At 35.5% G+C, this 13,769-nt stretch overlaps 1 protein-coding gene across 1 annotated transcript in view; it reads left to right on the top strand.

The window, feature by feature from the left end:
* Positions 1-13,087, top strand: part of Secisbp2l (SECIS binding protein 2 like) — a 54,087-nt gene extending 41,000 nt beyond the window's left edge. Inside the window, exons 17-18 of the mRNA XM_026390696.2 lie at positions 5,286-5,505; positions 8,874-13,087. Coding sequence (XP_026246481.1) covers positions 5,286-5,505; positions 8,874-9,556 — 903 coding nt within the window. The 3' untranslated portion in view covers positions 9,557-13,087. The remainder of the gene's footprint in view (positions 1-5,285; positions 5,506-8,873) is intronic.
* Positions 13,088-13,769: the final 682 nt, after the last annotated feature.

Genomic DNA, 13,769 nt, shown 5'->3' with positions numbered 1-13,769 from the left:
TGTTCTGAAGTTTTCTTTTTTTCATGTGCCTTTATCTGGTTTTGGAATCAGGGTGATATTGGCTTTATAGAATGAGATTGGAAGTGTTCTCTCTTTTTCGATTTCATGAAATAACTTGAAGGTCTCCTGGAACTCAGCTATGTATCCATCTGGTCCTGGACTTTTCTTGGTTGGTAGGCTTTTGATGGTGTCTTCTATTTCATTGCCTGAAATTGATCTGTTTAAATTGTGTATATCATCCTGATTCCGTTTGGGCAAATCATATGAGTCTAGAAATTTGTTGATGCCTTTGATATTTTCTATTTTAATGGAATATAAATTTTCAAAATAATTTCTAATTATCTTCTGTATTTCTGTAGTGTCTGTTGTAATATTTCCTTTTTCATCACATATGTTAGTAACTTGAGTTTTCTCTCTCCTTCTCTTCATTAGCATGGCTAAGGGTTTATCAATTTTATTTACTTTTTCAAAGAACCAACTTTTTGTTTTGTCAATTTTTTCAATTGTTTCTTTTGTTTCAATTTCATTGATTTCAGCTCTGATTTTAATTATTTCCTGTCTTCTACTATTTTTGGTGGTGATTTGTTCTTCTTTTTCTAGGGCTTTGAGATATAATGTTAGATCATTTATTTGTTGACTTGTTCTTCTTTGAAGTAATGAACTCTATGCAATGAACTTTCTTCTTAGTACTGCCTTGATAGTGTTGCATAGATTTCGATATGTCGTATCAGTATTCTCATTTACCTCCAAGAATTTTTTAATCTCTTTTTTGAGGTCTTTTGCAACCCATTGTTCATTCAGTAGCATATTATTTAGTCTCCAGGTGTTGGAGTAGCTTCTATTTTTTTTATTTTAACATTGACTTCTAATTTCATTCCATTATGATCTGATAGAATGCAGAGTAGTATCTCTACATTTTTGCATTTGCTAAGAGTTGCTTTGTGGCATAATATATAGTCTGTTTTAGAAAAGGATCTATGTGCTGCTGAGAGGAAAGCGTATTTATTCATTGATGGATGAAATATCTATATATGTCTGTTAAGTCTAAGTTATTGATTGTATTATTGAGTTGTATAGTTTCTTTGTTTAGCTTTTGTTTGGTAGATCTATCCAGTGGGGAAAGAGGTGTGTTAAAGTCACCTAGAATTATTGTGTTGTGGTCTATTTGACTCTTGAACTTGAGAAGAATTTGTTGGATGAACACAGAAGCTCCATTGTTTGGGGTATATATATTTATAATTGTTATGTCTTGTTGATATATGGTTCTCCCAAGCAGTATGAAATGTCCTTCTTTATTCTTTTTTATTAATTTTGGCTTGAAGTTTACTTTATTTGATATGAAGATAAGACACCTGCTTGTTTCCACAGTCCATGAGAGAGGTGTTTTTTCCCCAATGTTTCACCTTCAGTCTGTGGATGTCTTTTCCTATGAAGTGGAGTCTCTTGAAGACAGCATATATTGTTGGGTCTTTTTTTTTTTAAATCCAATCTGCTAGTTTGTCTTTGATTGGTGAATTTGAGCCATTAACATTTGGGGTTATTATTGAGACATGATTTATATTCCCAGCCATTTTTGTTTATTTTTGGTATTTAACTTGACTTGGTTTCTCCTTTGATTAGTATTTCCTTTAGTGCAATACCTCCCTTTGCTGATTTTCATTATTGTATTTTGTTTCCTTCTCATGGAACATTTTGCTGAGGGCATTCGGTAGTGCAGCCTTTCTAGTTGTAAATTCTTTTTAACTTTTATTAATCATGGAAAGTTTTTATTTCATCATCAAATCTAAAGCTTAATTTTGCTGGGCATAAGATTCTTGGTTGGCATCCATTTTCTTTCAGAGCTTGGTATATGTTGTTCCAGGATCTTCTAGCTTTCAGGGTCTGGGTTGAAAAATCTGCAGATATCCTAATTAGTTCCTCCTATATGTAATTTGATTCCTTTCTCTTGTGGCTTTTAAAAATCTCTCCTTATTCTCTATGCTAGGCATTTTCCTTATAATGTGCCTTGGTGTGGAACTGTTGTGATTTTGTACATTTGGTGTCCTGTAAGCCTCTTTTCCAATTTATTCTTCATGTTTGAAAAATTTTCTGATATTATTTCATTGAATAGATTGTTCATTCCTTTGGTTTGTGACTCTATGCCTTCCTCTATCCCAAAATTCTTAAATTTGGTCTTTTTATGTTATCCCATAATTCTTGAATGCTTTATTCATGGTTTCTTACCATCTTTACTGTGTGGTCAACATTCTTTTTAAGATTATATATTTTGTCTTCATTGTCTGAGGTTCTGTTTTCCAAGTGATCTAATCTCTAGGTTATGCTTTCTGTTGAACTTTTAATCTTGTTTATTGTTTCTTTCATTTCAAAGATTTCTGTTTTTTTTTTCAGAACCTCTATCTCCTTATTGAAGTAATCTTTTGCTTCCTGTATTTGCTTATGTAGCTCTTTATTGAAATGATCTTTTGCTGCCTGTATTTTCTCTCTTATATCATCCTTTAATTCATACAACATTTTAATTATTTACATCCTGAACTCCTTCTCTTCTGTTGTGCTGGCCATGGATCCTAATATTGTAGTATCTTGGTTTGTTGGCGGCACTTTCTCCCCCCCCCCCTTTTTTTTTAATGATGCTCGTGTGTCTTCCCATCTAGCACTGTAAATCCAAGGCTTTACAGTTTTTACCCTATAGGCTTATAGTGTTTCTGCAGGTTTCCAATATCTCTCCTTTAAGGGGAAGAACAGTGTGAACAGATCTCAATACAAATGATATACAACCTTAAACCAAAGAGCTGCTATTAAGACATTAACAGTTTTGTCACAATATACAGAAACGGTACCTTCAATTATTAGCTACAGTATAAACACTAGGTTTGCAAAAGGGTCTTCATTTTCTCTTGGTGGACAAAGAACCAGGGATGAGGTATAGGATGAGATGTTGGGGTAGGAAGTGAGGATATAGAGTATTAGATCTTAGAAAGCATGAAAGAGGAATCTAAAGAAGTTGGTGAGTAGCAGAAGAGAGAGAAAGTGATTTGGGGGAGACAAGTAAGTGAGAAGACAGTAGAGTACAAAAGACAGACAAACATAAATATTAGGAAAAGTAAAAAATGTAAAAATAGGAGATAAAAGAATATACAACACCACTGTATATGCTATTTAGACATCCCAGTCCTTAGTAGCCTAATTCATGAAAAGTACTTCTTTCATAAATGTTGGGGATGTGAGGACCAGAGGAGAGAGAGAAAGAGAAATCCCAAGGAAGATACAAGGATTGTTTTTGTTGGAGATCAGTATCTTTCCAGCTTCCCTTCTCATCCAGTAGGTGGGGTTGTCTGTTGTTTGCTCCTATCTCCACCCTCAGGATGGTGAAGATTATTAGGGTGTGAGGATTGGTCTTGGGAATGTAGCTCCTTGGGAAATAGAGTATAGCACTTGCCAGTCATCGATGGGAGACTGTACCCCAAGGATCTCCTTTGGGGCCCACTTTTGTGATGTGGGTGCCTGGTCTTATCTCCTTATATTTCCTGTAGACCTCATAATTCCTGGTCTCTAATTTAGTCTCTAAACTGTGTCTCACCCACACTCTCCCTTTCTACTTCCCAATTAGGAATCTTTTTCTCCAGAGGTCTTGTGGGATGTGCTCAGGGGGCTGTGCACCTGTCTCAGAGAACTGTTTTATATTGGGCAGTTCAGGACCTGGTTTTGCAGGCTTCAGACTGGCTGCATAGCCACAGGCACTGTGCCAGGTTATCGGGCTGCTGGGAAGAGGGTGGAGTTGGGGACTTTTGGTACCTTGATTATGTTTCTAAACCTCAGCCAGTGTTCCAAGCTGGGAGTTGCCCCAACTAGAGATGGCGACAAAGGTGTCCCAAGATGGAGGTGGCTGCTTTCAGTGATGGAGTATCAGATGAGGTGGGGCTGAATGGTGGTGTTGAGAGGTGTGTTCAGAGATGCAGCTCTGTGGTGTGCAGTATTGTGGCTAGCGGCTTTCATCAGACCCAGTGCAATGTCCCCAGGTGCAGGCTACCACATGTAGAGAACTGTGGCAGTGGTTGCAGTGCCCCAAGATGAAGGAGACTGGAGGAGCCCATGTTGGTAGACATGGGTCCACACAGGTGTTACAGTCAGGATTCCTGAGCGGGTTGGTGGGCAGGAGTTCCGCATGGGTGCTGACACTGGTGGTCCTACTTGGGCACCTGTAGGACCTGCATGGAGGAGTGGTCAGGAGTCCTGCATGGGAGCAGCTGTCAGGGGTTCTCTAATCATTCGCAGAGAAACGGTATTTCCACTACTTGAATCCCAGCTCTGGGAGTAACACAGAATGCAGCTTCCCTCTAGCACGCCATCTTGGATCTCCCCCTTGTTGTTAGTTTTTAATCATAATTATAAACTTAACTGTAATCCAAATAGAATAAGGAAAATACGGGAAATTTTGTTATTCATTTTTGTTCATAATCATAAACTTAATCCAGCTAAAATGTACTGCTTGTATAATTTGCCTTTGACCCAATAATCATGCTTACCTGTTTTGTAAATGTAATATTTTTATCATTTTCAAGGCCCTAGCTGACTTCCTTTTGGTCTTTTGCATGTTCTTCCAATAAGTGAAATTACTGGGAATTTTTAATTCATGTGGAGACTGCCCTCTTCTACATCTGCAAATGTCACCCTACATATAGTCATCCCTTAAATCCTAATCCACATAAGATTCCTCACTGCTCCCCAGATAAGCCCTGTGCTCTCCAGATAAGCCCTGTACTTTTTTTTTTTTTCAATGTCTGTACCCTTATTCGTGGCTTTGTATGTTTAGCTAAGAATGCCCTATCTTTACCCCTCAAAATTGTATGGATATTAGGTGTCATCTTCCTTCATGAATTTCAGCAATTAGAGTTAATGTCTTATCTAAAAGCCATAATATGTTATACCTCTCAAGGGGTTTAAGATATTGTGCCTGGAATTATAGCTGTCTTTTGTCTTTTTGTAGCCACACAGAAAGTTCCACAAAAGCAAAGTTGGTTTTCCAGTCTTTGTACTCTCTGTGATAACAAACAAGACACAAAATGAAGTGCATTTAACTTGTTTTGTTGTTGAGTTGATAAACTTGGGAAGAATTTTAAATATGTATCACAGTTAGTGGCTAGTGTTAGAATCAAGGAATTTTCTCAGACTTGTGTAGTTCTATGGTTTGCGTACCATTCAGATTTTTTTTATCTGAAAAGAAGGGTAATAAAAAATGGACTAATTGGAATCTTCAGGGATTAATCAGAATCTCTGTTTCTTTCTAGAGCCTGTTTAATAAATTAGTTGAACTCACTGAGGAAGCCAGGAAAGCATATAAAGATATGGTTGCAGCAATGGAGCAAGAGCAAGCTGAAGAAGCCTTAAAAAATGTGAAAAAGGTACCACACCACATGGGGCATTCTCGGAACCCCTCTGCAGCAAGTGCCATTTCTTTCTGCAGTGTTATTTCTGAACCTATCTCTGAAGTAAATGAAAAGGAATATGGTAAGTTATTGCATACCATTTGAATGACTTAAACTTTAAAATAATTTAATTAATTAAAATAATTTTGTATGTAACTTTCCATTCTACCTTTTGTTCTTACCTTTATTTTTTTTAATCATCCAAACATTTCAATAACCTATAAATTTCTAAGTTTTCAATTCTGTATAGGACAATGGGACATAATGGGTTAAAACTCAGGAGAATTTTTGAAATAGGCATTCTATGAGATCCTGGAATTCAATCACAGTTCTAAAATCTTAAAATAGCCAACGTGGATCTTAAAAATAGAATGCACCATACATGTGACCTATCACTAAGTAAATATTAGGAAGTTTTATTCTAATAATTTATACTCAGTTATTGAATTCTATATTTACTAAGTAAACTAAAGAACTGAATACTGCTGAGTCCAGTCTTATAAAACCTAGACACATGACATTTACTTTGAATTAAATCTAATTGAGATAAAAAAGAAATACAGACCCACAGTATATGTGTTTAATGTTTAACATTATTTACTGCAGTCTGCATTTTAGTAGTCTCCTTGCCTTGTTTTATAATACTTTGAACTCTTTTAACTTCTCTTCCTTGAACTAGTTTCTGATTCATGTATCCTATCTTGCTGTTCTTTTTGTTTATTGTTTTTTGGGTTTTTTTAAAGAATAACCTCCTCCTTCTTTTTGGCATCTTGTTCTTCTTTTTCTTATGTTAATCTTATCTAAGAGTTTATCAAATAGTTTGTTATCACCTAAAATTTAATATATAGAAATCTGAGTCCCCTTTTCTTCCCACATTCCCTTCTGTGGCTTCTTGTCTGTGATTGTAGCTAAGTGTTTGATAAATCTTCAGGCCAGAGGCAATTAACAAATTGTTTTTGGTCTTTAGGAATCATCCGTTGGTCATAGACAGATGTTACTTGCTAGAGGCAGCCATGGTTCTTTTGCTGAAGTGATAGCTAGTTAAAAATAAAATGAAGTAAATAAGTTCACTCCTCTCTCTGTATATATATTTAGTAAAAGGCCAAGTCTCAAAAGCACTCTGCAAGATATATCTATAAAGCAAAGGATTTGGGCTAATGACAGATAGATAAATAATCTCCATATGGGGATGTATAGGAAAAAAACAGCATGAAAAGAAACTCTCAAAGATTTAGTATCAGATTTAAACTGTTCAAAGATTGAAACTTGGTTTTTCACTCTCTGCCTAGGGGATTTAGGTATAATCAATTAATTTCTGAACCTCAGATTTCTCTTTAGGAAAAAAATGTTTGAAGGAAATGTAAATATGCCATAAAATTTTAAGAAATTTAGTGCTTTTAAAGTTTTTTGCATAATTGAATATATCTATAAATATATTTGTAAACTTTTTCATTTTGAGTACCCGCCCCCTGTACTTAGTATATGGCAACCATAGAGGACATAGGATTGGGAGTGAGGAGAGTTGATGTGTGGAGCAGCAAATAGAACAAATGCTTTTTGAACTATGTAAAAAATGCTGTGGGAGTTAGGTTAGTAAATGCCTCTTGTGGAAAAGTCAGGAAAGATTCACAAAGAAACTGACATTTAAGGGTGGATATCAAGGATGAGTAAGAGTCTTGAGGGGTAAAAGAAAACATAATTTGAATAGAAAGAATGTTGTATGCTAAAGCATAGCTTATGCAGTGACTTCAGGCAGCAGTGAGAATTCAGTGATACAAGATGACATGCATGGGTTGGGGTCAGGATGAAATGGTACTGGAAAGATAGATAAAGGTCTGTTTTAATCAACTTTTTTTGCTGCTGTGACTAAAGATCTAACCAGAACAACTATAGAGAAGGAAAAGTTTTATTTGGGGGCTCACAGTTTCAGAGGTCTCAGTCCATAGCACCTGGCTTCATTCCTCAGTGCTTGAGGTGAGGCTAAACATTATGGCAAAAGAATGTGGCAGAAGGAAGTAGTTCACATGATGATCAGCAAGCAGAGAGAGTTCCTCTTACCAGGTACAAAATATATCCCCCCAAAACATGCCCCCAATGTCCACCTGTGCCAGCCACACCCTACCTGCCTTCAAGCTACACTTAGTTAATCCCACTAGGGGATTAATTCATTGCTTGGGTTAAGACTCTCATAACCCAATCATTTCTCCTCTAAACCTTTTTGCATTGTCTCACACATAAGCTTTTGGGGGACACCTCACATACAGACTACACAGAATTGGATCATGAAGGGCTTGGCTATGCTAAGCTAAAGGGTTTGAATCCTGTCCTAGGGTGATGGAAAGCCAGTTAGATAATGATATAGTCAATTCACAGAACCAGTTAAGAAGAAATAAGGCATGAACTAAAGCAGTACTGATCAAATTTGGTAGTTTTTGAGCTAGAAGTGACAGGATAAATTCAGGGGAATGAAGATGTATCTTAAGGGAGAAAGAAGACAAGGATTACTCTGAGGTTTCTTCACCTTCAAGACTGTGAATGGTAATGTAATTAGCTGAGATTGAGAATCTAGGAGAAAATTTTGTTTTCATGAGGTAGAAGTGAGAATGGGAAGGATCTGTTCATAGGAAAGGCAGTTTTTTTCTTTATAAACCATGTACCTGACTCAAAGTGCCATAAATATGGTCTGTGTCAAAGTATAGTCAGTCTATGGGTGATAATCAAATTGAATACATTAATATGAGTAGGTTTCTTATTTCACTACAACTTGATGAAAATATTATACTTATAAAATACAAGTCAGAGCTGGAGTGTAATTAAATATTTTTATTTAAAAGATAAAAATAGAGGGGTAGAAGAGCTGTGTTTCATTTACTGATTCCTGGTACATTTTTTGTTCTATATTGATTTCCTGATATTAAAAATAATTTTAGATTATCACCACTGTATTATATAATAACATTTGGTACTTCAGAATCACTGTGTAAGCCAAGCTACACATACTATCAAACAGATTTTCACAGTATTAGGAATACATGGACTGATTCATTGCTTATATGTGGAATTACATTCCCCAAAATATCTTAGTAACTTGCTGACCAAATGTGATATAAACTCTTGAAATCAGAATATTTTGCTGGATATTTTGGCTCTGCCATCTGTGAGTTGTGACTACTTGAGCTTAGTATAACCATAACCTGCCAACTGCCCCCTTCAAAAAGAAAAGAAAAAAAAAGTGTAGATGATCCATTGATTTTCATGAATATATGGATTTTATATATGAATGTCATTGGTTCCTGTTGGTGTAAGAGCTTTTGCTTTAATTTTTAGTTTTTCAATCAATTTCTGAGGCCAACAAATTTCAGTAATTTTTTCGTCACTCTTTTTGCATTTTTAAGTGCCATGATTTTGAAACAGTGTTTTAGCTTTTAAAAATCTGTTTGCTATTTGTAGAAACAAATTGGAGAAACATGGTGGAAACTTCAGATGGACTGGAAACATCAGAAAATGAAAAAGAGGTTTCCTATAAGCACAGCACTTCTGAAAAACCTATTAAACTTCCACTTGACACAATTCATGTTAGTAAGCAGCCATCATTAGTGTCTGTAGGCAGTACTACCTCAGCTACAGATCCTGGGAAATCTACAGCAGGGGATAAAGAGGAAGTGAAGCCAGATGACCTGGAATGGGCCTCACAGCAGAGTACAGAGACTGGCTCTTTGGATGGTAGTTGCCGAGATCTTTTGAATTCCTCCATCACCAGCACCACTAGCACTCTTGTACCTGGCATGCTTGAAGAAGAGGATGATGAAGAGGAGGAAGAGGAGGAAGATTATACTCATGAACGTATATCAGTAGAAGTGCAGCTTAATAGTAGAATTGAGTCATGGGTCTCAGAGACCCAGAGAACTATGGAAACCCTTCAGCTTGGAAAAACCCTTAATGGTTCTGAGGAAGACAATGTAGAACTAGGTGGAGAAGAGGAAGCAGAAGCACCTGAGGTGCTGGAGCCAGGAATGGACAATGAAGCATGGACTCCTGACCAACAAGCCAATCCTGAGCAACAGAAGTCCAGTAACTGCAGCTCTATGAACAAAGAACAATCTGATTCTAATTCTGCACCCCAAAATATATAACTCAGGAAATGTCACCCATCTCCCAACCATGTAAGGGTTGCAGCCATCACCTTTTATGCTTCATCTCAACATTTAGCACTGTCCAATAGTTATGTGTGTTTAATTCCCAACAAATATTTTTGTAGCTTTTATGTATTCGTTATGATCGATAGCTTAGCTTTTAATTAGCATCAAAGTGTCTTTCTAAGGACTGTGCAGAAAATTCAGATCTGTTTCACCTTATTTTATAATGAAAATAATAATTAAAAGAGAAGACCAAGTTTTAAAGAAAATAAATTTAAAATGCCTATTTAAGTTCATTTTGAAAGCTTAAGGTCAAGGTTCTAAGGATAAAAACAGCTGTCAGTGTTTGTTTCATGACTACAACTTCACTCTTAATTTGTCTGATTAAAAAGTTGGGTTTTTTTTGTTGTTGTTTTAAAAAGAGCTAAAGATAGGCTCAGAAAGCTTAAAGGCTGAGGTTAATGAGTCCACAAAGTGTATACATTAAGAAATGGATGCAACTTTTATTTGGCCCATAAATGCTTACTTCAGAAGTCACTGATCATTATAATCCATTAAAGTTGTGATGGGCTAAAACAGAGTCTCCAGAATTTAGCAATGACGCCACCGGGATAGATTAGAACTGGCTGACCTCATTTGTAAAAAGTGATAAATGTCATTTATGATAATGAATAGTCACCCAAGATAGGACCTGTCAGGTTCTATCTTGAATTGCTTCTTACTTACCTCAGGAATGCTTTTGTACATAGTCTTATTTACATAAAGTTAGATTAATTTTGACAGGTGAATAACTGTAACTGATTGTATGACTGCAGCACTTACATGTAAGCTATCCTGAAAAAGTCTATTCTGATATGTTCTCTTGCATGCTTCTGGTTCAGGACACTCTTGATTTGAGATATGGATTTGATTGGGCATTCAAACTTGTCCTGAGTACAAAACCATTTCATCTTTTTTTAAATATACATTTCAAGCCTAGCCTTGAGAACCTTCCACATAGCGACCACCATAATTACTGAAAGGAAAGGGAATTTTGCACAGTTCATAACATGTATCCTGATAATCAAGGCTTAGAAGAGGAAGTTTTAGAAGAACAGAGAAAGTTGTTCTAATTGTGCTGAACCTATTAGATGACTTATATACAGATATATGCAGGTATTTTTTATTCACTATTATTTATCTCTGCCCTTCTCTAGGAGTGTGTGTACTTGCTTGGGAGAAGTTACACTTACTGAGCTTAATATTTTATTTGCTAGTCAATCATCACCTGAACTTTAATGATATCTACAAGTTTATGTAATGGTAGGAGAATTACAAATTATTCATTTCGCTGTCTTCCCTCTACCGCCTCCTCCATCTCCAACTGGCTAACATGCACATGCTCAATCAGCTTTCTACTTAAAAGCTCCCATAGATGCAAAACAGAGGAGGGAGTGTTATTTCCCTACCCTGATTGTATGGGGCAAGGCATTGCCTCACAGAGGTGGGAGAGAAGAGTTGGGCAGATTCTTTACTGAACTTACTGGGACTACTGTGCTAGTTTTGATGTTTTATAATGCTGGCACTTAATTACTGGAGAGATTAGATTCTTGGTTGATAATATAGTACTTGTGGCTTACGAAAGTTTAGGAGCGTTGCTATAATGTCAGTCTGTCAGCTTTATTAGTGTGCTAAAAGGGGACATTATTATATGTCCTGTCTACACTGTTCTCCAGTATAGACTTCCTAGGCACTAATTATCCAATACTTAAAGGAACACAGCGTGTAAGGAATGAAGCCTCTGAAATAGTTATCATGGATTTATACGTGGCAGATCTTACTGTCTCTACACATTTGGAAGTGTTAGTTTGTTTAAAGAAATGATAGAGGATTTGAACTACTGACAATCTTAAAAGTGAATTGAAAAACTTTTCATACTTTTTATGATGTTAATTTCCTTTATTCCATGTCAGTGATTCAGATAACTCTTGATCTTGAGGTAATGGCTTTTCAAAGGTTTCTTATATTTTGTATCTCTTCTGAACAGGAATCACCATTTTAGATTTTTGACATTTGTATCAAAAGAGAAGTTGGGGAAATCTTCAGAACACCAGTAATTTAATTTTGCTATAGACTTCAGAAGTATTTGATTATGTTTGATAAATGCTCTCACGCATGCAGTACCTCTTCTGCCAGCAAAACCAAGGGACCATAGCCTTTTTTATATGAGACAGGTCACTTCTAGAGGACAACCCAAGATTTATTAAAGAAAATGCTACTATGTTGAGAGTATACTAAAGTATGTATTAATGATGTCTTTATAATTTGTTTCTTTAAATTTTGAAATTTGTGTATATTGAACTATAGGCTTTGGATGAGGTATGAGAATTAGGAAAGTTTTATTTTTGGAAATTGTGTGGTTCACTCTTTGGAGACCTAGAAAGAGATCTCTTGGTAAGAGTAAGGGTTCATTAGCACAAGAAATAAAAACATAGTGACTTTTTTTCTTAGTGTATAGTTGTTTTACTGGCAATACTTAATGTTAGATTTCTATTTCAGTATATAAGTATATGAATTACAGTATGAATTACACTCCCCAAATTAGATTTCTGCTTCAGTAGATTTGTTTGCTGTGAAGATTACTTCTCAAAAGACAAATGTTCATATTAGCTTAATTTTTTGGTTTAAATATGTTTGTAAATGATGTAATATATTTCTTTTGACTAAACATGGAAAAATAATGTGTGTTATATTGAAAAGTTTTTACAGGCTTTGACTGGAGGTCATTTTTGCAGAGATGGTATTTTATATGCTTCCGGTATTTGGAAAAGAATTAGTCAAAAGGAATTCACATAGTTTAAATATTGATAAATTAATATCCAAATAATGTACTTGTTTGATTTCTTAATAAGCTAGGGAAGGTGGGTGGGGTGGGAATTATAATGTGCAAATGAGTAATGATCTCTACATTAATTTTCAACTCTTTAACATAAAACTGCTAAACCGTAACACATTGTTACTTTAATATATGTATAAAAAAGTATTATTGTTTGTAAAGCTGCTGTTGGCTTTAAAAAAATAAAAAGAACTCATCATGTAAGTATTTTCTGTATGTTGTGCCAACAGGTTAGAACATTAATCTGCTAAAAATTTAATTAATTATCTTTTTTGATTTAAAAATTTTTTCTGTGAAGTAATTTATTTGTCTTCTTCCTCCCTTATCCTTTCAGTCTTTATACACACCACAATATCAACCAAATTTTTTCTAATCTGAAACTGAAATCTAAATCTTAATGATAAAAATTTAAAATTTGTTGGCACATCACACCTTAAAAGTATTTGTATTATTTTATAATGTAATTTCCAAATATACCATATGAGTTTATAATTTAATGTCTTAATTATAATGCTCTAATAAAAACTAGCAACATTAGTTGAGTTATAATATGAAGGGATTTTCATCTTGCTTTTTTGCTGTATGAAGAATAATTGTTATCACATTGGGGGTAATAACAGCTTATTTTGCACTATGTAAATTCTAGTGGGGGTTCTTCTGTACTAATAAAATGATTATTGAAAAGTAGTCTTATCATTTCAGAATAGGTACTCACCCAACATGTAGAGTAGTGAAAAAAGAAAAGCTTAGTTTGTAGAGTTGTTCAGTGCTCACCTAGGTTTGCCAAAGAATATTGTAAAATCTCTAGGAAGGTATTAAAAATCTTCATATGGGATGGTTGGTATGAGCTGTGGCAAGGGCTTAGGGATGTAGCCAGAGACCATCCTATTGTTAGGAGGCTCCTGAAGAGTCGTCCTTTTTGTGAGTTCCTCTGTGCCAGACACTGTTCTAAGCCACTTCCCAAAAGTAACACATTTAGAGATGCCATTACTACTACTCACTTTTCAGAAGATGAAACAGTCATGGAGATACTGATTTGTCCAGGATCCCATAGATGGTCAGTAGCAGAACTCAGTTCCATTCCAGAGTGCTTGATTTTAATCACTGCTTTCTTGGGTCTCTGCACAAAGTGCTGAGGCTATACAAACTGAGCATACTTTCACTACCTTTAGGCATCTACTCAGTGTGAAACTTGAGGAATGAACTGATTGCTTTAGGGACTGGATTATTGATCCTTACCTGATCACTTTCCCTAGAGTAGTCACTGTCACAATGAAAGGCAGGGAATCTGAAAGACTGGACTCTTCTCTATTCAGAAACAGTAAGATACTTAAA

Source organism: Urocitellus parryii, chromosome 6 (assembly GCF_045843805.1).
Source record: "Urocitellus parryii isolate mUroPar1 chromosome 6, mUroPar1.hap1, whole genome shotgun sequence".
Taxonomy (NCBI): domain Eukaryota; kingdom Metazoa; phylum Chordata; class Mammalia; order Rodentia; family Sciuridae; genus Urocitellus; species Urocitellus parryii.
This window is presented reverse-complemented; position numbering and strand designations above follow the sequence as displayed.